At 38.3% G+C, this 26,009-nt stretch overlaps 2 protein-coding genes across 2 annotated transcripts in view; both read right to left on the bottom strand.

The window, feature by feature from the left end:
• The window catches only part of LOC134746607 (inhibitor of growth protein 3), a 12,594-nt gene extending 6,414 nt beyond the window's left edge, over positions 1-6,180 (bottom strand). Inside the window, exons 1-6 of the mRNA XM_063681035.1 lie at positions 5,979-6,180; positions 5,605-5,676; positions 4,848-5,045; positions 4,360-4,501; positions 2,078-2,177; positions 991-1,080 (exon numbers count right to left, since the gene is read on the bottom strand). Coding sequence (XP_063537105.1) covers positions 991-1,080; positions 2,078-2,177; positions 4,360-4,501; positions 4,848-5,045; positions 5,605-5,676; positions 5,979-6,006 — 630 coding nt within the window. The 5' untranslated portion in view covers positions 6,007-6,180. The remainder of the gene's footprint in view (positions 1-990; positions 1,081-2,077; positions 2,178-4,359; positions 4,502-4,847; positions 5,046-5,604; positions 5,677-5,978) is intronic.
• A 2,051-nt stretch (positions 6,181-8,231) lies between these two features.
• LOC134746606 (pickpocket protein 28) lies at positions 8,232-20,207 on the bottom strand. The gene is made up of 14 exons (XM_063681034.1): positions 20,050-20,207; positions 19,516-19,701; positions 18,404-18,533; positions 17,443-17,582; positions 15,575-15,680; positions 14,938-15,092; positions 14,129-14,246; positions 13,725-13,817; positions 11,776-11,915; positions 11,138-11,268; positions 10,804-10,863; positions 10,270-10,486; positions 9,637-9,810; positions 8,232-8,780 (listed from the first exon to the last, which is right to left on the bottom strand). Exons 1-14 carry the CDS (start codon positions 20,064-20,066, stop codon positions 8,693-8,695), a joined length of 1,755 nt encoding a protein of 584 aa, XP_063537104.1. The 5' UTR covers positions 20,067-20,207; the 3' UTR covers positions 8,232-8,692.
• Positions 20,208-26,009: the final 5,802 nt, after the last annotated feature.

Raw genomic sequence — 26,009 nt, 5'->3', positions numbered from 1 at the left:
TGGGTGCTAGTACTAGTGTAAGACAAAGATAGTATGATTCTCTCTGTCTATGTTTGAAATGAGAGAGTCCTTTGACAAACTATATAATTATATTATGTTTTGTAGTCACTGGATTGACAAACTTCTACTTTTTACAGTTACCACATAATTTATGGGTCGGCGGTGTGGCGCCATCTACATCGAATCTGTCTTGGCAGCGGGGCATGCGTGGTCGTACGACGACGTCGCTGCTTCATACTTTTTAGGGTTCCGCGCCAAAAGGGTAAAAACGGGAGCCGATTACTAAGACTCCACTGTCCGTCTGTCACCAGGCTGTATCTCATGAACCGTGATAGCAGAAAGTTGAAATTTTCACAGATGATGTATTTCTGTTGCCGCTATAATAACAAATACTAAAAACAGAATAAAATAAATATTTAAGTGGGGCTCCCATACAGGCCATACAGCATACGTGTTTTTTTGCGTAATGGTACGGAACCCTTCGTGCGCAAGTTCGACTCGCACTTGGCCGGTTTTTTTAATAACAAGCAACTACTATCGAACCGACTCGCACTTGGCCGGTTTTTTTAATAACAAGCAACTACTATCGAACCATTCTCACAAACCCAAACTAATTGAGTTTACGATGTTTGATCAGTTCTGTGAAGTTGGGTTTCCATCATATCAGCTTGATGTCATCATAAAGTCGCATTGTCAATAGTCTTTCATAGGCATAACTTATATCATATTTGACTCTCCATACTAACAAAAAAAAAAAAAAAACTTTGTTGCAACTTTAAATTATTACTTAACATTGGTTCCTGGCTCTCGAAGTAGGTTTCCCTGTGTCTCAAGAGCCAGTTCCTTCCTGATTACAAGCGTGTGGTTACAATGTTAGACATTTTATAATATAATTTAATAACTAACCAAGCATATAATCTTGTAAAAATGGAGCACTACAGGACTAAACGACCACTTTTTGTATTAAATAACAAAATATTAATATATTACCTGTTGCGTGGCCGCGATAGCCTGGCTAGCCGCTGCAGCTATAGCGTTTGTGGCTTGACCCAAGGAATACGAATCGCGACCCAATGCATTCTGTAAACAAAATTGTTATTGAACACAAAAAAAAAATATTAAAAAAAAACACATTATAAGTCATACAATTTTTATTAGATTATGCTTATAAATAACAATAAAACATTAGAAACAGCAGAGCCAGAGCCGTGAGTTCAAGTCTAACCCAAGGCAGTAATTTTTCCACTTTTAAATTTATTCTAAGCTTAATAGCATCGTTCGCAGACTTGTTAAAATTTAAATTAGGTACAGCAGCTTCTAATTTTTTTCTTCTAAGATGATGATTACACCTAAATCACATGATTTATTTTAGAACCAACTAACTATTTACTTGTAAACCTGTTGTAATCGCTAGAAGTAAATATTTACCCAATAGGCCAGGGGTAAGCAATTAGTTTCTTCACGGGTGCGGTTTTTAAAATAAAATGACCATCGCGGTCCGTTTCTACTCAAGTTTATTAAATATATGTATATATTTTTTATGATGAATAGGCAGGCGTTTGACCACGATCCCACCTGATCTACCTATGAGATAAATAATAAAAATAAAAAAATTGGTCGGTAGTCCGGCACCGCAGTGCTGACCGACATTTGGTGACCCCTGGAATATGCATTGGCAAAGATAGATATAACTCCGTAATAGATGGATACAGTCTAACGAAAAAACGTGCCTCGAAAATCACGAAAATTTGATTCTCGATCAGAGGGCGCCACTAGTTTTGGCCTACACTCGTATAGAGGGCGTTGACGGTTTCGTTTGTTATTTATAATTTTAACGCATATCAGTGAAAGAACATGGGTCAAAATCATAAAAATAATTAATGCAAATAAAAAAAATCATTTATCCATATTTAAATACATTTTATCGTATTTTTATAAATCTTCATTTTTAGTTTTAAAGTGTGTCGACAGATGGCAGTGAATTTACTGGGGTTACAAAAATTTACTATGACAGTACCGCTCTAGTATAAGTTACTCTATGGCATTAGTTAAAAGTATAATATAGGTATATACGTACTTGTATAGCGGTGTCGGTCCGGGACAGGCTGTTGCCGGCCGCCACGGCGCGCGACTCGCGCGAGCCCCAGCTTTCGCGGCGCTTCTCGCGGAACCGGTACCTGCCGGATACATTTGTGTCATTAACTCAAATAAATATCATACATATATGAAAGAAAAACTGACCAAGGCCCAGAAGGCCTACCGCGAACACTGCGAATAGGGTGGGCAACTGTCCAAGGTTTGCATAGATGGCGCCATAGCATAGACGCCATATATGGCATAGGTTTGGATAGCTTGCCCCTTTCTCTAGTTGAATTCTATGAGATTTGGCTTAAAGGGCGGGCATCCAAGGCATAAAATTTATATTAAAATAAAAACCGGCCAAGTGCGAGCCGGACTCGCGCACCGAGGGTTCCGTACTTTTTAGTATTTGTTGTTATAGCGGCAACAGAAATACATCTTCTGTGAAAATTTCAACTGTCTAGCTATCACGGTTCATGAGATACAGCCTGGTGACAGACAGACAGACGGACAGCGGAGTCTTAGTAATAGGGTCACGTTTTTACCCCTTGGGTACGGAACCCTAAAAACAAGAATTTGACACAATTCTATAGGGATTGACAGGGCAAGCTATGCTGGCGCCATCTGCTAAATACTTCGACCGGCCAATCCCATTGCGAGCATCTTTCTCTGTCACTCTAATCTAATTACGCCTTTATTGGAGTAAAAGAGAAAGACGCCCGCAATTTGCGAACATTGGTGTTCGCAGTAGCGCTGGAACAAACCAGTGTCTGTATTTAATTTGCGGCAGGCACCGCAACACTTAGGCTCAGATTTGTTCTCTTCTATCAGTTTTGTATTACTATATATGTTTTCTCTTTACAGTATTCCATCTTTATATCCATTATATTATTGACAACAGAAAGCACAGTCTTGGCGATTCCTTGCCAACCCTTAAATTAATGAACAAAGACACTTATCCTCCTAAGGCCCAGCCATACAAATGAAAAATCCACAATTAGTCACTGAAATTTGAATTTGAGATTAAAGTGTAGGAAATAGAGTTGATTTTGCGTTGTTGGAAAATAGAAACGAAACAAAGCAAAAGCGACTCTGTTCCTATTGAATAGGATTTAAATTTCATCGAACTGAAGAAGTACTATAGGTAGGACCTTGGGCCTTAGGAAACCTAAAATGTAACATACACTACCAAAAAAAACTTAAATACTTATTATTATATAAATCTGTATGCCTTTTGTAGGCAAAGGCCTCCCCTAACTCTTTCCATTTATCCCTATCTTTTGTTATTGTAGTCCAGCAAACTCTTTCCATTTATCCCTATCTTTTGTTATTGTAGTCCAGCAACCTCCTGTTGCGCTCTTAATCTCATCATCCCATCTTCTTCTTGGCCTGCCATGCTTCCTCTTTTTGTCTCTAGTAAACCAGTACATTATTGCCTTAGACCACTTTTCTCTACCTCTAATTGTGTGACCTGCCCATTTCCATTTTAACTTCTTAATTGTTGTAGTAATATCTTTTGTTTTAGTACATTTCTTTATATCTATATTTCTAACTTTATCAGATAGATAGATAGATAGATCAGATAGATATATATATACATATATGTTAACAAATTGTACTTACAAAACACTTGTCTGAAATAAAGGCTATTATTATTATATTATATAAATACTTAAATTATTACTTTAAATAAAAAAATAAAAATAAAAATCATTTATTTCGGACCACAGAAATCCATAACAGGTTAGTCGAACATGCAGGAACTTAAAACTATGTTAGATACAATTAATTATTACTTAATTACAATTTACAATTAATTACTTTGACAACAGGGATAGTGTGGTTTATGATAAACCAGAGACTGAAAACAGTAATTTTTTGGAAAAAAAGTCCCTTCTGAAAAATATGTGGAAGTCCCTACTTTAGACTCCTTAACATTTCAATGACCTACCAGCATGAGCACATTTTTAGGGTTCCGTACCCAAAGGGTAAAAACGGGACCCTATTACTAAGATTCTGTTGTCCGTTCGTCTGTCACCAGGCTGTATCTCATGAACCATGATAGCTAGACAGCTGAAATTTTCACAGATGATGTGATGTGTGTGTGTGTGTTTGTTGTTCTGTTGGCGCTATAACAACAAATACTAAAAACAGAATAAAATAAATATTTAAGTGGGGCTCCCATACAACAAACGTGATTTTTTTGCCATTTTTTTTTCGACTTTACTGCAATGCAAGTGCTTTTAACCAATTTACTCTTTATTAATTATCTTTAGTCACCTGCTATCCTTGTAATGGTTGTTGTTGGATGTGCTGGTGTGGTTGGTGTTGACGTCAAGCTCCAGTGACCTCTTCTCCAACAGTTCTGTGATCCCTTTGTTGTCCGCCTCCAGCTCGCACTTGAATTTATGCAGTTCTGTGTCTGTTGATCAAAATTACAGCGTATTAAACAAACAGCAAGTAATAAAACTATGAAAACGGATTATATCGCGTATATTGAATTTATAATACATCCCGATGTTTCGAACCCTTTACAGCGTTCGTGGTCAACGGGTGACTGAGGAAAAACTACAAACACATGAGTAACATGAGTAACTATCGTGGTAACCGAAGACAATATTATAAACAGCAAGTAACTCTAACCTTTCGCTGATGTTCCGGGCACATATTACCGATTTTAGTATGCAAAATTACAAGCGTGTAATTCAATGTGTTAAAACATGCTAAAATTTACAAATGAAATAGGGTAGGATTTATATTATACACACCTAGTCGTCTTAAATAGCGGTCCACTAGTTCTGACATCTGGTTAGCTAATGTAACTTTTTCATCAGCTTCTTCAAGAGTCTTGTTGTAACCTCGCTTTATATCAGAGAACTCTGTGTTGGCCTGTTCGGTGTCTACCTCTCCTCTGCGACAACCACCAAATAAAGTCCGAACCCGTTTTTCCAGAGTATCCATATTGTCTATAATAAAAATGTACCGTGTAAAAATCATAGTCTACATTGTGGTAAAATTTGACTCGAAAAATATTTTTGTCAACTCGCTCGCTCAGAAAACCTCAGCTTATAGCGCGAAATCTGCATGCAAAAGTCTATTTTATCCGCTAGCGTGCAAAAGTCATTTGAATTTCGAACACGATGAATATGTGTGCTTTTCTCTTCTTTATTTTTATTGGATTTGAGTGTTATGTCTTAAATTTGATATGTTAAATAGAGGGCAAAATTAAATATTCAATTCAATACAATATAAATATGTTTGTTTTTATCTTTAGTTTTTTTTTCTTGCATCTCGCATTTTCCTGGCTGTAGTGAGGTGAAAAGTTGTGTGTTCCACACGGCTGCAAAATTATTTGAAAGCCTCGCTACGCTCAGGAATCTATTTTTGAACCATTCGCTTCGCTCGTGGTTCATCTTAGATTCCTTCGCTCGCTCAGCTTTCAATTTCAACACTCACGCCAAATAACCACTTTGCAGCCTTGCATAACAAATAACTATTATCTTCATAAAGTATTTATGTACTTACTTTGCACGGATAAATCCATTTCACGCATTTCTGTAAATCGATCTCTCAATTCTTGAGGAAGATGTTCGATCACTGTAAAATTTTAAAATAACTATAATGCAAAATCATGTATTATAAAGTATTACCAAAGTATTCTATATTGCAAAGCTTTTCTATTTGTGTAGACCATCGTTAAGTATTTAATTAACGTCGTGTATCAACTAAGCATACGTTACTTATACTTATGTTATAAGGTAAGTTAAATAAAAATAATAAAACAATAACGTAAAAAAACTTTGTCTTGCGCGCCAGAGCCATATTTTTTTCCTAACAGTGCTGCCAACCAATGGAAAAGCTTCTGTCATTTTAGGGCGTAAAGAACAAAGGCAACTTACTTTCCAAATAATCTTCTAAATACAGCATTTTGGTGGGATTTGTAAAGATTTAATTAATTAAACAACACACTAGGTAAGTTTTCTTATATTTTAAACTTGTTATAACCGTGGTTAAAAGAAATATGTGCACGATTGACGTGTAACTACAACGACGTCACCGAGTTCGTCATTCAAGATGGCGACCTATTACGCATTTGAAAAGAATAGTGTGGGGAAGTGAAGTGTCGACGTGCCAAATGACTAAAGATTACGTTTAGTATTATATTCTTTAATTACGTTTATTAATTACAATGTGTTTTGTTACTGCATCCATTTTATCTATTTTATATTTGTGTCGCCATATTTTTTTTGATAGCTTCCAATAATTAATAATAATTTCCGCCTTAAATAAGTCTACCTCCGTCATACTTTATTCCCGTAATAAAAAATAATGTCGTACTATAAGAACAGTAAAATATGGACCTGCAACCTACAAGCGTAATGATTCTGAGGTTGATTGGACAATATGTACTTATGTACGGATATGAGGGTTGTACTTTTATTGTTTAAATCTCTAGTCTAGAGGATAACTGCGATTATTTTAGGCCGGCTAGACATATTACTCTCTAACGGGCCTTAAATAAATGATTACAGTGTAATAATTAATATATTGATATCGACATACTAGACTTTTAACATGTATGTACTTCACTAGCGTTTGTGAACCATAGACTATAGACGGCATTAAACAATGCTACCAACACAATGAAACTATTAGTATTGCCATACATAAATATATTTTTAACTTAAGCTGTGCTTGCACTACCGGACCGTTTTATTTTTATCAATCAAACCGGTAGACTCGCGTTTTATAACGCAACAAGTCCTCTCTTTCTAACAACCACATTTGTTAGAAATATAAACATATCTTAATGGTAGTTTAATAAAACGCGATCCTGATAGTTTTATGGGAATAGGTTTAATGGAAATAATTTTATTACACTAAAAGTTAAACCAAGATAAGTGCAACGATTTTGATAGCACAGGCAGTGCTATGGATGGTATAGAAAGGATGCCAATCTCTTATGGCAGAATTGTTGCAAAAGTGACCGCTTTCAGCTTTAAATAATAGTTCCTAATCTCTCCGTTGGCGCTAGTTAGGCTCTGGGACATGAGTATAACATGAACCATATAAAGCAACAAATAACCCGACCAAATTACGTAGGTTGTTTTTGGTAGTATTTCGGTGTATGGTGGCGACGCCTAATTACTGTTTTTTGATGGACACTTTTCATACATAGAGATTTGGCTCCTTTATATTATAGTCTCCATGGCCAGTGCGTTATTTTAAACGTCAAACTTCTATGAAATTATGACGTATATATAGGTATAACACTTGTACTGCGAATGCTGTTGCAGACTCGAGGTCTAACTCTTGGGATATTACTGCAATGTTCTGCCACCAGAGTGCAGCACTAACCTTTATAGTAAACCATAGAGTAACTTATACATACCGGGAAACACAAATCGTTAATTTAGCTATCAGCCTTTTTATCGTTCAAATATGCAAGAGTGACAGAGATGTTAGATAACGAAATTTCGATTTTCTTGTTTCGCGATAGACCCTCATATTGTGGTACTGGCGCCACCTACGCAGAGTTTCGCGTAATATTCTCTATTTCTCGTATGTATAAAATTTCCTTTAGCCCCTATGCACACTCGTGTGTGGAGCGGACTTTTGACGGTTGTGGCATGGAATATCTATCATTGCCATGTAGGTTTCAAACTTGGCTTAGGGACATAATTCACTTCATTCACTAAATTGTGCTAAAAATTATGTCAGATGCCAAATGGAAAATTTTGATGCCAAAGGGTGTGAATTTATGCCAGATCTGGCACCATTTATGCCAAGTTGGCAACACTGGTCAGTTTATTTATTTATTTCAGTTCAACATGATTCGACGACCGTTGACAGAAATTACTTTAAAACTTGACGATTTACAAGAATATGAAACGATGCGACGAGATCAGGGCAGCAGTAACTCTTCAACAGCAGAAATGCAGGAAGACACGACAAAACCTCTTTGTCCGGGAACCAAGACTCAGGAGGAAATCCATAATAGAATCGGCTACGCGCCAAAGAAGAAATCTCGGGGTGTCAGCACGGTTTAGAATAAATAAAAGAATGTGTAATTAATAAAGAATATGTTTAATTTATTTAATACCTATGCTACAAAAAATACGAATAAGTAGATATACTTATGGAACATTAAAGTAATATGTAGATGCCTGCTTTGTTTCGATTTTGAAGATATCTCTTTCTCGCTCTTACTTATGGGTGCGTCACACACGCAACGCTTTTTAAGCTCTCGTGCGAATGGGGCCTAAGTAGTTCACTTTTCCTTCCTAGATAAGGATGATTGGATAATGAGGTTTGCTGTTCCACTGCGGATTATTTACGAGAAGCAATCGAGTTTTTTCTTTGTAAATTAGTCTTTCTTTTAGAAATTCTTGCCGGCAGTATTAACAGTCAACGATTAATATATGCATCTCATTATTCATATTATGGTTACGAGCGTAAAAATATAAACGAACGCAACCCGCCCCGGCTGCGAGCTGCTTCGAAGGTATGACAGAGAACGAAAGAACAATCATATCATAACATTCAACTTGAATTCAGTGTAGCAGTGCACACGCTTTTAAGGTTCAAAATAGTGATAGTGAGTCTCCAATTTCTAATCAATGTAAGGATGTTCCAGTTTGGTCTTGGGTTTATCAGCCACGCGTTTATGAGCTCGCCTTTTCCAAAACAGGCAGATTATCCTGAAAAAGAAAATATTATTGTAGAATGATGCAATCATTAAAAAAAACGGACAAGTGCGAGTCGGACTTGCCCACCGAGGGTTCCGTACTTTTTAGTATTTGTTGTTATAGCGGCAACAGAAATATAAACATCATCTGTGAAAATTTCAACTGTCTATAATAGCTATTATGGCTCATGAGATACAGCCTGGTGACAGACAGACAGGCAGACAGGCGGTGGAGTCTTAGTAATAGGGTCCCGTTTTTACCCTTTGGAATGATCATTTAGACTATACTTAGAACTTTGTCACTGAAATTTAGACATGATATTTTTATTGTTTAAACGTGTCGTTTTCAAGCAAAAGGTATAATTATAGCACATTGTTGCTAACCATAATAAGGACTCTCTACTCTAACAGCCTAACAGGTTACCACGCTAGAGGCAGCACCCGCCAGGGTGTAAGTACTATTGAGAGTTGATGGAATCTAAAATGAAGTAGGTTATTGGGTGAAAGCGATGGACTAAGTAGTAGTAGTAGTAGTAGTAGTAGTAGTAGTAGTAGTAGTAGTAGTAGTAGTAGTAGTAGTAGTAGTAGTAGTAGTAGTAGTAGTACCAGACGCCTGCCTAATAAAACAGTATGCAATTTTATTTCCGGCAAACGGTGACTCGCCCTCACAAGATGGGCCCCTACAAAAAGCGTCATCTAGGATGGCTCAAGGGTAACACCGGTGTGAGCGGCTCAGGGGTGTCGAGAGGTGTGCGCCGCTTTCTACCCAGTGGCTGTTAACAGCCAATGTGACAACTCGCGTGAAGTTGTAGGTAGGTAGCCACTAGCCAAGTAGGTAATTACTAATTATTATAACGACTTTAGCCTACCGTAAACTGAGAAAGTACAGTATCTCAACAACGCTGAGAATGGAGAAACCCATGAACAGCCCGAGCAAGCCGCCGCAGTTGGCGAGGAAGTCCGTGGGGCCGTACAGCTCGGAGCGGCGGGAAGTGATGAACTGCGCCTCTTTGAAGAAGATGAATATGCGTGTCATGTATGTGCTGTAAGAATATAACAATACTGATTATTTTTGGAATTGCTTGTTTATGTAGAGAGTAATGTTGTTGCTAAGAAACTGTTGCTCGCTATGTTGAATATCGGTTTTAATAATGCAATATAGCATTGTATATACGTGCTCTGGTGTATGTGCTAGTCGTCTCTAAAATGAGTAAAATGTGACAAAGAAAATTTTCAACCAACAAAAATTTTTGTACGGACCCCCATAACTTACTAGACTAGCATTGGAGTATTTAGGTAATTAGGTAGTGTTGTTTTCGCGATGTGTTTTCGTGATCATGTTAAATAAGTTAGTTAAGGCTTCCGGGGTGACCTGTGTTGACGGTAGAAGACCTATATATTTATACCTTCCACTGTAAACATAACGAATCATCCACCTCTGACTCATAGACGTAGATTTAGATTAAAGGCGGGTTCTACGATTATCTTTACAAAAAACGTACTCATCTAGTTCCGGCGGTATGTCGGATTTGAAGCTGGTGAATATAGCCCTCCAGTCAAAGTCGGCCTGCGAGGTTTCAGCCTCGTACTCGATGGAGGTGCACGCCGGCATGCACATGCAGCGCATGGCTATATTGCGCGCGTTTTCGTCTATCACGCTGCTGTTGTCTGCCGAATCTCTCTCCAGGCTACTCATGGCGGCTACTGTTACCAGCTCCTCTGTAACCAAGACGTGAATTTTGAAGTATTTCTAGAATTAGTAATGTGGCGTAAGATTAAGTCCTTAAGCCACATTACTGATTCTAGAAATACTAAACTTCAGATGTTCTTTGCAGCCCATGCAGGTGTCTTCATGATTTTTTTTTCACTGGAAACCAACTGGTAAATATCTAACGACCGGAAACTCGAGAAACTTATTGGTACGGTACGGTCGTGTTTGAAGCCAGCCTTCCCGCTCAGCTACCGACGCTTCATACGTAAATTTCATCATCATTCATAGGTATATACTTTGTTGGAACACCATTGGTTTAACTTACTTTGAGCATTTTGCACACATTGGATGCTTCCAGCACTGCATACTGTCATGTTCTCACCGTCTAGAAATAAAGTTTACTTACTATAATTTTATAAGGTTTCTGTAGCAAACAACGAAAAATTAACAAAAGTATAGTTTTAGGTATCTACACATAGGCTCTTGTGAACAGTGCTTACAAAATTATGTAGAATACAACTAGGTACAGGTAGAGTAGACGGACTAGTCTAGTATTTTACCAGAAAATGAGCGCCTGTATGTGGTAACCGCAAGCAAGTCTTATGCTTTTGAGTTGTGTCCATTTGAAATAATCTAATTCATAAAATGACTGTACTCACAAACCATGCCGAAGTGCACGCAGCCGCAGCGCGCGTAGGTGAAGTTGCTGAGACACTCCATCTCGCAGTTGGCCTGCGTGTACACACGGAAGTACCGCAGATAACGCTCGCTCGGGAAATAGCATTTTCGGCTGGAAAATAAACATACTTATCCATATACGTAGACGATGGAGTTAAGTTGATATGGTTGACTAGTTGTGGTTGAAGGTTTGGCTGAGTTTAATAAAATCAAACTATTCTCACCTGTCCAGGGTGTGCAATGGGAAGAAAGGTGTCATTCCTATTTGTACAAACTCAGTCACGTGGGGTGCAGACGGGTGGGAATTCGTACACCGCCATCACAATAGACAATAATAGTATATATAGGTACTGAGTTATACTAGTATAAAGGCCCCAGTAAGTACACAGTGGCTAACGATGGGTCATGTCATGCCAAGCCACTGCCATGGGCAACTGTGTGAATACCTACGCCAAGATTCCTTTAGTGTCATAAAAACCGACAACTTCCCGATTGCGCACCACTATAGACCAGTCGCTAGTCGTCCGCCATTGTATACCTACCATTGCCCCTGTACACAATGGCGATGGCTTTGTCATGGACCATCCTTGACCACTGTGTTTATGTCTTAAATACTTGCATGTTAGGACTGTAGGGCAATAAGCCATCGGACGTCGTCATCATTTTAGGTTTGACCGATACCACGACCTCCTGAGATAACGGGGCCCTGAAGTACTGCACTGACAACCTCGGCAGCTCCGCAGGATTATGCAGAAGAATCTAAAACAAAGCAATCCTTCATCATCATCATTCTCATTAGGCACACTATAGCATTGCCGCTTGCAAAGACGTGCCCCAAGCATGCACGTTGCGAATTCTATTTAGACATATTATACATACAACTAGCGACACGCCCCGGCTTCGCACGGGTGCAATGCTGATGTATTATACATATAAACCTTCCTCATGAATCACTATCTATTTAAAAAAAACGCATTAAAATCAGTTGCATTAGTTGCGTAGTTCTAAGCATACATAGGGACAGACATCCATCCAGACAGCAGGAAGCGACTTTGTTTTATACTATGTAGTGAAGATTCACCGAATTGACAGGTTAATTTTAAGGTACACCTACACCTATCTATAAATGAAAGATGGACCCTCACTGCCTGACATACAACACTACTACATTTGTGTATGTGTTAAGTACCAAGTAAATAGTAACAAGCTACCTATATGTAGGTATACCGTCCCCTTGTCGAACTGGCCGAACTGTGTATTGCAATTTGCAACAGGGATCAAATGATAAAACATAGGTACAGTCGAAGGCAAAAATATCGATCTAGACAAATGGCTCAAAAATATGTGAACACGACTTTATTGTCTAAGGTGTACACATATTTTTGAAACTTTGGGAATGTATATATATTTATGCCCTTGACTGTACGTGGGGCAAACTGAAAGTAAGAGATACCTATTAGCTGTTTATTATTTATTATTGGTTCTTTCTGAAAAACTACTATATATCATTACTATATTAAAATACCTTATTAAGTTCCTATGACTTCGCATAATAAAGAATCGGGTTGGAATCTTGCCGAGCATTTGTATTGCTCATAGGGAATGCAATCAAAAACCACTGAACTATGAGAAGGCACTTGATATGGAATTATTGCCCTACATATTTAATTGTTTTAAAAATTGACATGATGTATATTTATATATTGATTTTTAACATTTTCACGTACCTACACTTATAGGCAAATTCGAGTTTTAGTTATTTGATTTATTTCCGATATGATACTGATCTGCTGTCAGTGTCAAAAGCATGTCAAAAGTGACGTTGTTGGTTGAATAAATGTCACTTTTGACACTGACAGATCAGTATCATATCGGAAACAGATCAAATCTAAAACTCGAATTGGCCTGTTTTATTTATTGAGTATGGTTAATGTGGGTATGAGTGTTGCGTGTCAGTTGAGTGGCAACTCTACGTAAAAGCGAATATAATAAATCCAAAAGTGCGGGTAGTTAGATATACCGGCTCAGCAAGAAGACGAACCATGTTAATAATAGGTACCCGTATTTGCTATCCGGATTGTTACGACCAAAAGGTTAGATAAACTTCTATAAAAACTAAACTCAATTTAGCGCCACTTGCACCATCCCACTAACCTTTTTTTTTTTTTGACGCAGGGGTTGCATTTACTACGCATCTCGCCCCCCGGGCAATGGGGAAGCCCATTGGGGGGTGGTATGTGGGACTCGCTCCTCCCAAGGCTCCCTCTGATAGTCAGAGAGAGAGGAGGAGAATACCCACTAAAATCCCCAGCGGCGTTTCCGTCACCTGCCGTTGACGGGAGGCGCCATGTGATCGCTAGCATTCTAACCACGACGCCTCCCCAACCGTCCCACTAACCTGGGGTTAACCGGTTAAACCTGGAGTTACCATGGTTACCAGTACAAATTGACACTGGATTAACGGTTTAACGGGTCAACCCCGGGTTAGTGGGATGGTGCAAGTGGCCCTAAAAGAGCATTACACATCGTCTTATATACTGTAAGTTATAATATGTACATGATAAAAACCTTAAATCCTTGTACTGGCCCTCTGCAAAGGTAGTCGAGGTCTACTTCTGAAGCCTTTATTATAAAAGTCAGTCCGGCTTTGGCTCCATATCCCTAAAATTTCAAAATAGGGAACATTTATGATCAATACATGAACCTGTACCACACATTCTGTGTTCATTTTATGTTTATGCGTTGGATTCGGTGATTGGTATGGATCTACTTTTGAAATAGTGACGATGGCATAGTGCCATTAAGCGCCACTTGCACCATTCCACAACCCGAGGTAACCCGTTAGTTACCATGGTTACCAGTACAATTTGACAATGGGTTAACGGGTTAGTGGGATGGTGCAAGTGGCCCTAAGTCAATTAGATGAAATGTATCACTTAATATGTGTATGGCAGTTACTCGTAGGTACTTACAGAGCCTCTATGAGGATAAGTGACTATCGGCGTGTCATCAGGGTATCCGTTATCCAAACTCCAAGTTGTTGTATGGTTTGGGTTTCCCTCTTGTAGGTATTCGTAGTCATGATGTAAACTTGAAAATACATAGGTGTGTAGAATTATATATAACACAGAAATTATTAGGGGAGAATTAAATTTGTTGACAGTATACAGTTTTTTTTCAATACCCTTTGCCATATTTTGCGAGGTGAATAAGTATACAGGTTCAAGTCCCGGGCGAGGCAAGTGAGTTTTAGAAAATCTTTGAATACAGTTTTGTTTCTTTTTAAAAATAAAGGAATGTCTCCTTTAAGTAAAATGAGCCAGCTTAAGGATTTAAGGTAGTTTCCCTCCAGGGCCCGACTTACCTTTCCACACTGTATATATATCTGCTTAGGTCACATTGAGCCAGGGGTCGGAAACCGGTATTTGCTCCATACAAAAATACCGGTATTATTACGTTCTTTTTCGTTCTTTTGTTTATAATTTCATTTTTAATGGGACGTTTTAATAATGCAAAATTGTTTTCTAAATACATGATTCAGTCCTACGTAATGAGCATAAAAAAATTCAAAATATTGGGCTATTTCGGGGTTTTTTAAAAATACCGGTTCCGAGCCCTGCATTGAGCAACTTTTACTATGGGATCAACCGCATTTTGGAAGATTATCTAGATCAGATGTCGATGTTTTTTATGGGAGAGCCTAATGTTTACGCGTTTTCGAACTTACTCACCTCCCAAAATATGCCTAAGGGTTGGAAAAACAACCCGAAATGTTACTTACTTATCCAATCGTAACATTTCCTCGGCTCCCAGTGTGTTAAATGTGTAACATATTCCTTCTTCAGTCAAAATAGGCGAGAACAGATCTGAACAATAATCTCTGTTTATATTTTCCCATTTGCATCCAAAAAAGGATTCGGTAATGTTGGGGCACACCTTGACAAAAAGTGGACTCATTTTAGTAAGTAGGTAAGGTAAACAGCTGTATTTTAGAATGCTATTTAGAAATCGGAATGTTATTTGTGAATATCGAAGTGAAACTTAGAGCGACGCTGAGTGCGTGTGTAAACTATAAAACTCGAAAATATATATATATAATAAAATTATGAGATCTGTATTATTATACTATATATACCTAGGTATATCCCTTACTTTACTTAACAAACCGGTATTAAAAACCAAGTTTTGAAGACCGCTTTAGGATCGCCAGTGCCGCTGGCAGTCCACCCGAATTTCATTAATTTAACGATTTTATAAATCGTATACCATATATACCTACCTACTACAGACGCAGCGTGCTAGGTAGGTAGACGAACAACACGCGAACGCGAAGCGAAGGTAGCTAGTGTAAGTTAAACCGCATTACGAATGTTTGAAATCGTAAAAACCTGCAGTAAAAAGTAGAATGACCCATTTACCTCTTTAAGTTTGTCGACTGCGTCTGCACCACTGCCATATTTTCTTCCAGTTGCGGGTGATAGATGTGAATCGCAGACCATGGAGACGTATTCAAAGACAAATTTTCTAAAAATTATGTGCAATTGATAATTGATTATTTATTTGACATTAGTTTCGTATAGATAAAAAACCGGACAAGTGAGATTCGGACTCGCCCTTTGGGTATGGAACCCTAAGAAAGAAGTATACAGGTGGACAGCTAGGCTAACTGAAGACATTCTTACAAGGAGCAATACATTATTGCAGCTAGGTATTACCGGACACTTTCTGCTGTTTTGCTGTTAAGAGGGTCAGTGAAACAAATATATCTACTTTTCTCTGTCTCTGTCTGCAGAAACTGTCCTAAATAAAAAGGAAGAAAGGTAATCTCTTATTGGGTGTTTTCTAAAATAAATATTGAAACCTGATTCGTTCAAATCTGGACATGCTTGGGCTCATTCTACTCAGAATCGACAGCATTCTCCATCCCGCCATTAAAAAAAGACGTCCCAAAATGTCCATTACATTACGTCACGTTTTAGTGTGAAAAAATTGTTCATTTGTATGTGCGTGACGTAGTGGAAATAGTGGAATGTACAATTGTCGTATAGGACAGGAAATAAATGCCCAAAAAAAGGTATAGAGGGAAATGCAAGGAACACAATTTTTAACTTCGTAGCTTTGTTTGGACTAGTTAGGAGATGAACATATCAAAAGTCCCCGGTCATAACCCTGGAGCTGGGGGGGGGGGAAAGGGGTTTTGAAGGTTCCATTTTTCGGTTTTTCGATTATATCTCGGAAACTATGCGTCTGAGCGACTTGGCCACTTATACAAAATGAAAAGAGATTTAATTTGTTACAAGTTTTATTCAGTCAAGTTTTTCGATATCTTGTATAGTTTTTGAGATATCCGCTCTTGAAGGTTTATTTACTAGGTTAGGCTAGGTTTTTACTTCGGAAAGGTGTATTGTTAAAAATGAATTCATCACCCCCGATTTATACGAAAACCTTACCAAACCCGGCCTAGCAGCTTTACTGATGTAGATAATCAAGATAAAAATGAGAGCCCTAAATAAACCTTCAAGAGCGGATATCTCAAAAACTATACAAGATATCGAAAAACTTGACTGAATAAAACTTGTAACAAAATAAATCTCTTTTCATTTTTTATAAGTGGCCAAGTCGCTCAGACGCATAGTTTCCGAGATATAATCGAAAAGCCGAAAAATGGAACCTTCAAAACCCCCTTCCCCCCCAGCACCAGGGTTATGACAGGGACTTTTGATATGTTCATCTCCTAACTAGTCCAAACAAAGCTACGAAGTAAAAAATTGTGTTCCTTGCATTTCCCTCTATACCTTCTTATTGCTTGGCCTAGTACTAATTTGTGGGACATTTTTTTTAACATCAGGATTGAACATGCTAGTAATTCTGAGTTGAAAGAACCCAAAAACACCAGGATCTGTGAAAATCAGGTTTTCAATATTTATTATTATTATAGAAAACGCCCTATTTATTTGCACCAAATCCGTGTGAAACGGGGGTAAAAAATAAGTGGCTTTCAAGTGTCGTTCGAGTCGAAAATTAACTTTAAATAGCAAACCACACGTTTTTATAAATTAATTAGGTCATCCGGGATAAATGCGTCTTTGGAAGATATCTTCGAAACGCAACATATTATAACTACCACTACCTACTATAGCCGTCTGCATTAAAAGTTCAGTTACCACACTTCGAACAGAGAGGGTTGCAATAATTCTAAAATGTTCCGTTTAGAAGAAATCTTTTAAAGACGCATTTATCTCAAGTGACGTATTTACCCCGGTTGACCTTAATAGGATTTACTTACTCTTCATCGGTGAGTTCTGTGGTATTCCCCATCGTATCATTGCCTGTATTGTTGAGGTAAATATGATATATTTCTGTAAAGTTATATTTTGACTGCTGGGCTTTTGTTTCGAAGCACACCGTCACAGCCGGGAAGGGTATCTATTAATACAAGAGTTATTTAGTTTTTAATCTCGGTAATAGGTCATCTAGTGTAGTGTCTTTCCTTCTTCGTGGCGGACTAAAAAAAACCGGCCAAGTGCAATTCGGACTCTACCACCGAGGGTTCCGTACAAATTTAACTTCTATTTATAATTTTTTTAACAAATTTATAGTTTTATAGATTTTTCCCTGTACATATAGGTACATATACTTGTAGTGTATTCTTGCCGAATTTCATAGTTCTAGGTCAACGAGAAGTTCCCTAAACATTTAGATTCCCTTAAGTTGAGTGTCGAAATATACGTTTTTTGCGGCATAAATGGCCGTATATTTTTTTACGTTAACTTCTTTGATTTTTTCACAGCTTCAAGGGGCTGTAGACTCATGTCTATACTCAGGTATATGGTTTCAATTTCAAATTTCAACTCGATACCTCTACGCGTTCCCGAGATAAAGGGTCTTGACGGACAGACGGACGGACGGACGGACGGACAGACGGACGGACGGACAGACAACAAAGTGATCCTATAAGGGTTCCATTTTTCCTTTTGAGGTACGGAACCCTAAAAATGGTTGGAGTAGGTTTCGTTCAATTTCAACCATGTTACTTGCCGTTTAGTCTTACCTACTTCACCTTTTCTAAGAAAGCATAGGAGTGGAAAGGTATACGGATTAGATTACAGTAAGTCTTTCCCGTTTATTAATGTGGATTTTGGGTGATCACCCTATAAGTTCTGACAACAAAATATGTGAGAAATACCTTCTGGTGAAAGTGATCTACTACTGACTAACGTAGTGTACCTATCCCATGATTGCTTTACCTTCCAAACAGGCATCGGATTCTCTGCAAAGCTCACAATGACAGGGCTCTCATTCCACTTGATGTACACCTTCTGTATGAGGCCCGCGCACAGCACCACGCAGCACGTGAACATGAATATCCAGAATACCCTAAAACGGTAATAGGCACTTTAAATTCAAGTCTTTGTGTTAAGAGCACTACAGCAATACATTCGTTGCGGCAATTAGTGTAATATTTTGTATCAGATCTTTCGGCCCGGTGCCGCAGTGATCGTGTTGACTATCGGTATCGGTGCATGGTGTTCAAGAGGATAGGGGACGATCGATTCTCCATACAAACGTAGTCCTCATTTTCCTCCCTGGATATTGACATTTTGTTAAATATTTTAACACAATTTGATGTATTTTAAATTTTAATCATTGCTATGCCCGACCGTTTATTTTTTTTTCTATTTTTACTTTCGTGGTGTGCACTGTACGTTACACACACATAATCTGTCGATATATTCCGTAGGTTAAGGATCATATTTTATAAGGATCTTTATTATAAGTTAGGTTTTAAAATTTTGTATAAAACCTGTTTTTCGCTCCTAACTCTTATAATAATTAAAAAATCAAATGGTTGGGCATAAGTAATGATTAAAATACATCAAATTGAGTAAAAATATCTTCAATAATGTTAATATACAGGGAAAACAGGTTTCGAGGCGGTCCTCCCCTTTCGTCTTAAGACTTTGCATTTGCAATATGGTTATGGATTGTCAGTTATAATGTGGACAATGATGTTTCAAATTGTTTGTTGTTATAATTTGCATGATGCTTGGACTAGGTACTTCCTAAATCTATTTAAAATGGGTAGGCACTTGTAAACGGATTGTTCTAAGCTCAAGGGGTAGTGAAAGTGGAACACATCAGAAATATTCAGCTATATCTATCAGATACATGCTGTCCTTAAGACTACATTTAATGTTAAAGGCCCATTTAGACAGTTCAAGAACTTGCATGCAATATTCGAGTCAATGAATTCAGACGATTCACCAAATACAGCAATGTAACAAAAATCGCATGCAAGCAGTTGAACAGTCTAAATGGGGCTTTAAGGTTCATTGAATATTTTAAAACAGTCACTTACTTTTCCACAAATGTTCTCTCTTTTTCACCGATGTACTTGAGGCCATGTAGATTTGAGTTTGATGTGTAGTCTATAAGGTAGTCTTTTATTATATTATTTTTCCCTCGTTTTGGTTCTTTCTTCGGAGATTCAAGTTTTTTATTGCTCTCTAAATCAGGAGGCAGAGCTTCTCCAACGCTTTCAGCTCTAAGAAAAAAAATATAAATATTAAATTAAACATTTATATTCGATAACGATAACACTTCCATAATTATATGCCCAACCCCCTCTTTTTTAAATTGTTGGGAATAATGGATTTTAATTAAATAAGGTGCAATGAGGAAAAGGAAAAAACGAGGAAATATGAAGATACGAAATAAGAATATTATTCGGCTTTAAAAAAAATTGACTGTCCATACATTTTAACCGGTTGCAATATCTTGCTTAGTCGACCCGTTTAACAATGGACTTTAAATCCTGAATTATTTCCTTCATTTAGAAACACCCTAACATATTGCTAATTTATGCCACTGTTAATTAATATACAAAACATACCTCGTGTGTCTCTTCATGTTGTCGAAATGCAACTACCCAATGGCTGTGGCGCGATGGGCGTAGGCGGCGTAGTTGGCGTTGAATTTCATCATTACAGGTCCCGAAGGAATTGCTAACAATTAGAAAATTGAAATGTTTTCATGGAATTATTTAATCATGCCATTGCGAAAATGTTTGTGTCACCCAACGACTCATACCTAGCCGCAATTTTTTTACTGCGTCTTCAATCTTCATAATTCATATGAAGTAAAAGACGCGAACGCGAAGCGAAGGTTCGCGTTCGCAACGAGATCGCCCACGTAGGACGCTTCTATATTAGGCATAGTTGGTCAAACACAAACTGTCAGTAAATAAAAACAAAAAACCGGCCAAGTGCGAGTCGGACTCGCGCACCGAGGGTTCCGTACTTTTTAGTATTTGTTGTTATAGCGGTAACAGAAATACATCATCTGTGAAAATTTCAATTGTCTAGCTATCACGGTTGATGAGATACAGCCTGGTGACAGACAGACAGACGGACAGAGAGACAGCGGAGTCTTAGTAATAGGGTCCCGTTTTTACCCTTTGAGTACGGAAACCTAAAAAACTATACTCATCCTTTTCTTTTGGGTGCTAGTACTAGTGCTAAGACAAAAGATAGTATGATTTTCTCTGTCTATGTTTGAAATAAGACAGTCCTTTGACAAACTATATCAAAGGATTGATTCACCCCGCGCCGCATCGCTTTGCTTTGCGTTAGCGTGTGTTGTTCGCCTACGTAGTACGCTACGTTAAAAGGGTCAGAAAAGGCAGCTACAGGATCTAATGCCTCTTTTTCACGTGAAAAACCCGGCCGCGAGCATGTCGAGACATGCTATGTACAACTGCAAAAGTGCAGACACATTATGGATGGAATTCATTCATAAATTGGCCATACAAATTTGCAGCTGGTTTTACTTATCGGTACTCGCTTTTACCGCACTCAAAAACGGCTCACCCAATCTATATAAATTTAGGTACTTTCGTGAGTTTTCCATATTTTTACTCACGGTTCAGAAGATAATTTGTATTGTAGTTAATTTTCGGAAGAAGACCCCATATATTATTTTTGAAAAATATGCAATGAATGCAATGATATTCTGTTCACCGTAGGGTTGAAGCGAAAAAAAGTTGTCAGCTCACTTTATTGCATTTGCGATTTATCTTAACCGTGAACCGTCTATACAGCTCATTAGATATAAGTAGAGATATTTTTGTTAGAACTGACAGTTTCAAGCCAGTATGTCTACCATGATACGGTACTGCACATCGAGAGGCTAGCTCAAGCTCAATAATTATATTGTTCAAATTAAGCTATGTGGGTAGGAACAAAGTTGTATCCCACTTATTGAAATTGAAATTGAAATCATTTATTGCATATCACATAGCAGGTACAGGTATTCTTAAATATAAGCTGTTCATGTGACGCCCTGTTAGGGCACGGCAACATAGTTCCACATAGGGAAACATACTTATTTAATCTAAAATTATACATATTATTATTTACATATGTGCCAAATAATTAATTAATTATTTTACATTTAAATAAAATCTGCTACTTATATGTACTCTATCATAAATAATATCATTTTTGTTCATTTTGTTTAATCTTCCAATTTATTACTTAATTAATTATTCGCCCTCGATAATGTAGGTAGGTACACATTTTTTTAAAGATCCCATGGGAATGTCGCGTGGCGTCAGTCAGTTTAGTAATTATATGTAAGTAGTTATTTTAAACATTATCGCATTAGTTTTTTACTTTAATAAATGAAAAAAAAGATTCCTACGAATTGAGAACCTCCGCCGTTTTTTTAAGTCGGTTAAAAATGATGATGATAATGATCCTTCCGGCCGATTTCGGCCATGGCGACCACTTCGATCGTTTTATATCGAGAACAATTCTTATAAAGACATAATAAAAAGAATAGGATAATGACACATGTTGAATAATATATGGAAATAATAAGTACAAAAATACAGGACTTGCAACTTTCAAAATTGAAGTAATTTTTCAACTTCGAAAAAGGAAAAAAAATAAGGGTACCATTCGATTCCTTGCATTTTATCCAAAAAACTATTGTACAGCAACTATATACATAAACGCAATAATTCACCGACAAAAACGTAATTTTCTTATTTTGTCCATACATTCAAAATGGGCTCTCAGTGAACTTGACGTCACGTTCAATGATCGTTTTGTTAGAAGCGTTTTGCGAGTGAAGTACGACTGTCGGGCTTTGACTATCATTTCTGACTTTTTCACCTCAGCAGGTCGAACAAGCCTACTTTCGTCACTCCCTGGACGCACTTCAGCACGCAGTGCGACTTTCCTCACTCCAGGGAGTGAAGCAATGTAGCTTTTTAATTTAGTTAAGGCCATGAACTTCATAGTACGAGAGCAAAGTTATTTTACATCTCGTGTTTTTGAGTCCCTCGCTACGCTCAAGATTCTACCTTAGAATCTTTCGCTTTCTCGGGACTCAAAATAAACACTCGCAAGAAAAACCAACTTTCCTCTCTTGTTGCACAAATTACTATTGTATTGCTTAAATGCAATGGGTCCTATATAGACATGTGATCCTAAAAATAAACCTGATCGACCGTGAAAATTTGTCATCTAGCCTATACAAGAAAAGTGTTACTGGAATACTAGAAAAGCAATTTCAGTGTTTTTCAAAGTTCGTCCCCTAAGGGGTTCAATTGTATCGGGAGCGACATTTTTGAAGTAAGGAATATGAAACTTCGTAATTAGGAGGGGGCGTAAAGTCAGGAAATTAGAAAAAAAGATACGGCGGGCGCCCCGCACAAAACATGCCATAAAAAATTTGGCGATTGCGTGGCTTAACGTTTTAACTCAATAAATCTGAAAGTATACTTCTGATTACAATTTTGCTGGTCATTTTATATACTAGATATTTTCTTCTTATTCTACGTAGCGTTTCGGCCTTTGCCAGGGGCCGCTTTCCTATTAGCCAAGATAATTATGTAGCTTTTTTATACTACAATAATTATACTGCTGCTATAGTATGCAGAGTAACGATATACCTACAATTGAAAATAAATGAAAATTAGAAATGTTGTCATAATTTTTAGGCTTCCGTACCCAAAGGGTAAAATAAGATACTATTACTAAGACTCCGCTGTCCGTTCGTCCGTCTGTCCGTCTGTCACCAGTCTGTATCTCTTGAACCTTGAAGCTGAAATTTTCACAGATGATGTATTTCTGTTGCCGCTATAACAACAAATACTAAAAACAGAATAAAATAAATATTTAAGTGGGGCTCCCATACAACAAACGTGATTTTTTTGTCGTTTTTTGCGTAATGGTACGGAACCCTTCGTGCGCGAGTCCGACTCGCACCTGGCCGGTTTTTTTCTATTGAGCCAACTTACACAGTTTTGCTCGGAGTCTCCCCTCGCAAATATAGTCTAGTTTCCGAGTGATTTCTTTCATGGCATTTTCCCCCTTGATTAATACATGTAAAAATTCAATATAAAAACTGGAACTTTGCGTTAGCCCCCTCTTAAACAAAGAATTAGAAAACAAGATAAATGGTTTCTGCATTTTTGAACCTCATCCCTCAAAGGGGTTATATAGGGATTGAAAGTTTGTATCGGCTACGAATATTTTTTGAGCTTAGGCCAAGCAGTTAAATTTGCATAGAAAGCCTACATCAACAGCGTAACTAATGGCACATGTTTTAATCACATAACATAATATCAAAGCGAGACATCGAGCAATTATAAGTAGTGCGTGCGGCAGCCGATGCCGTCAACTATCGACTATCGAACATCGACATATCGACATGCCGACATGTCGACACGGGTGGATTTATAGCGGGTTGGTCGAGTGTTCTTAGAGGGTGCGCGAGCGCAAGTAAGTTATGTTTAGGGGTGAACTAATATAATGTGATCTACCTTCAAGCCCAAAGTATAGAAAAAATGTAAGTGTGTGTGATTCCTTCCCCACACAAAAATTCGGTTTTTCACTTATATCTTGCAAACTTTGCGTCTTAGCGACATGACTACTTAAACAAAACGAAAGCTGATTAAATTTGCTACAAATTTAATTCAGTCAAATTTTTCGATATCTTGAATAGTTTCAGACAGTGTTGGCCGTAATTGTTAATTTTAATTAACCATTGATCAATTTTATTAACCATTAGTTCCGCCATTAACCAATTGCATTAAAGTTAATTCGGATTAAAGTTAATTCGGATTAAATTTTTGAGACGTTAATGGCCATTGAAGTTAATTCGGATTAACTTTAATTCGGATTAACTTCAATGGGCATGAAAGTCAAATAATTAATCCGAATTACTCTCAATTTGGATTAACGTCTAATAAAATTACATTCGTGATATTTTAAAATGAGAGAGCAAAATGACCCTGACTGAACCCTGGCAGTAGTAGCAGTACCTACCTACTACCTAGTAGAATTCTGGTTTGGTGCAACACAGACATACGCGGTTTTGGTCATTTAAATCGTCTTGATGAGCACTTCGGAGAGCCGTACCCATGATAGAGCTGATGCTGAACCCTGGCAGTACCTAATGGATCTAAGGTTTGGTGCAACATAGGCACAGGCTGTTTTAGTCATCCGACTCGTCTTGATGAGCACTTCGGAGAGCCATACCCATGATAGAGCTGATGCTGAACCCTGGCAGTACCTAATGGATCTAAGGTTTGGTGCAACATAGGCACACGCTGTTTTAGTCATCCGACTCGTCTTGATGAGCACTTATGAGAGCAGTACCCATAATGGAGCTGATGCTGAACCCTGGCAGTACCTAGCGGAACTAAGGTTTGGTGCAACGTAGGCACACGCTGTTTTAGTCATCCGACTCGTCTTGATGAGCACTTAGGAGAGCAGTACCCATGATAGAGCTGATGCTGAACCCTGGCAGTACCTAGTGGATCTAAGGTTTGGTGCATCATAGGGACACGCTGTTTTAGTCACCCGACTCGTCTTGATAAGCACTTAGGAGAGCGGTACCCATGATAGAGCTGATGCTGAACCCTGGCAGTACCTAGTGGATCTAAGGTTTGGTGCAACATAGGCACACGCTGTTTTAGTCACCCGACTCGTCTTGATGAGCACTTAGGAGAGCGGTACCCATAATGGAGCTGATGCTGAACCCTGGCAGTACCTCGCGGAACTAAGGTTTGGTGCAACATAGGCACACGCTGTTTTAGTCATCCGATTCGTCTTGATGAGCACTTAGGAGAGCAGTACCCATGATAGAGCTGATGCTGAACCCTGGAACTACCTAGTGGATCTAAGGTTTGGTGCAACATAGGCACACGCTGTTTTAGTCACCTGACTCGTCTTGATGAGCACTTAGGAGAGCAGTACCCATAATGGAGCTGATGCTGAACCCTGGCAGTACCTAGCGGAACTAAGGTTTGGTGCAACATAGGCACACGCTGTTTTAGTCATCCGACTCGTCTTGATGAGCACTTAGGAGTGCAGTACCCATGATAGAGCTGATGCTGAACCCTGGCAGTACCTAATGGATCTAAGGTTTGGTGCAACATAGGCACACGCTGTTTTAGTCATCCGACTCGTCTTGATGAGCACTTAGGAGAGCAGTACCCATGATAGAGCTGATGCTGAACCCTGGCAGTACCTAATGGATCTAAGGTTTGGTGCAACATAGGCACACGCTGTTTTAGTCATCCGACTCGTCTTGATGAGCACTTATGAGAGCAGTACCCATAATGGAGCTGATGCTGAACCCTGGCAGTACCTAGCGGAACTAAGGTTTGGTGCAACGTAGGCACACGCTGTTTTAGTCATCCGACTCGTCTTGATGAGCACTTAGGAGAGCAGTACCCATGATAGAGCTGATGCTGAACCCTGGCAGTACCTAGTGGATCTAAGGTTTGGTGCAATATAGGCACACGCTGTTTTAGTCACCCGACTCGTCTTGATGAGC

This window comes from Cydia strobilella, chromosome 13 (genome assembly GCF_947568885.1).
Source record: "Cydia strobilella chromosome 13, ilCydStro3.1, whole genome shotgun sequence".
NCBI lineage: Eukaryota > Metazoa > Arthropoda > Insecta > Lepidoptera > Tortricidae > Cydia > Cydia strobilella.
This window is presented reverse-complemented; position numbering and strand designations above follow the sequence as displayed.

Bases quoted from the DNA above. Each gene is read 5' to 3' on its own strand.
- LOC134746606 (XM_063681034.1), bottom strand. The intron at 18,534-19,515 runs GTAAGTGACTGT...TTACCGTTTTAG, and splicing joins GAGAGAACATTTGTGGAAAA to GGTATTCTGGATATTCATGT. The intron at 10,487-10,803 runs GTAAGTTAAACC...TCTTGGTTACAG, and splicing joins ATGTGTGCAAAATGCTCAAA to AGGAGCTGGTAACAGTAGCC.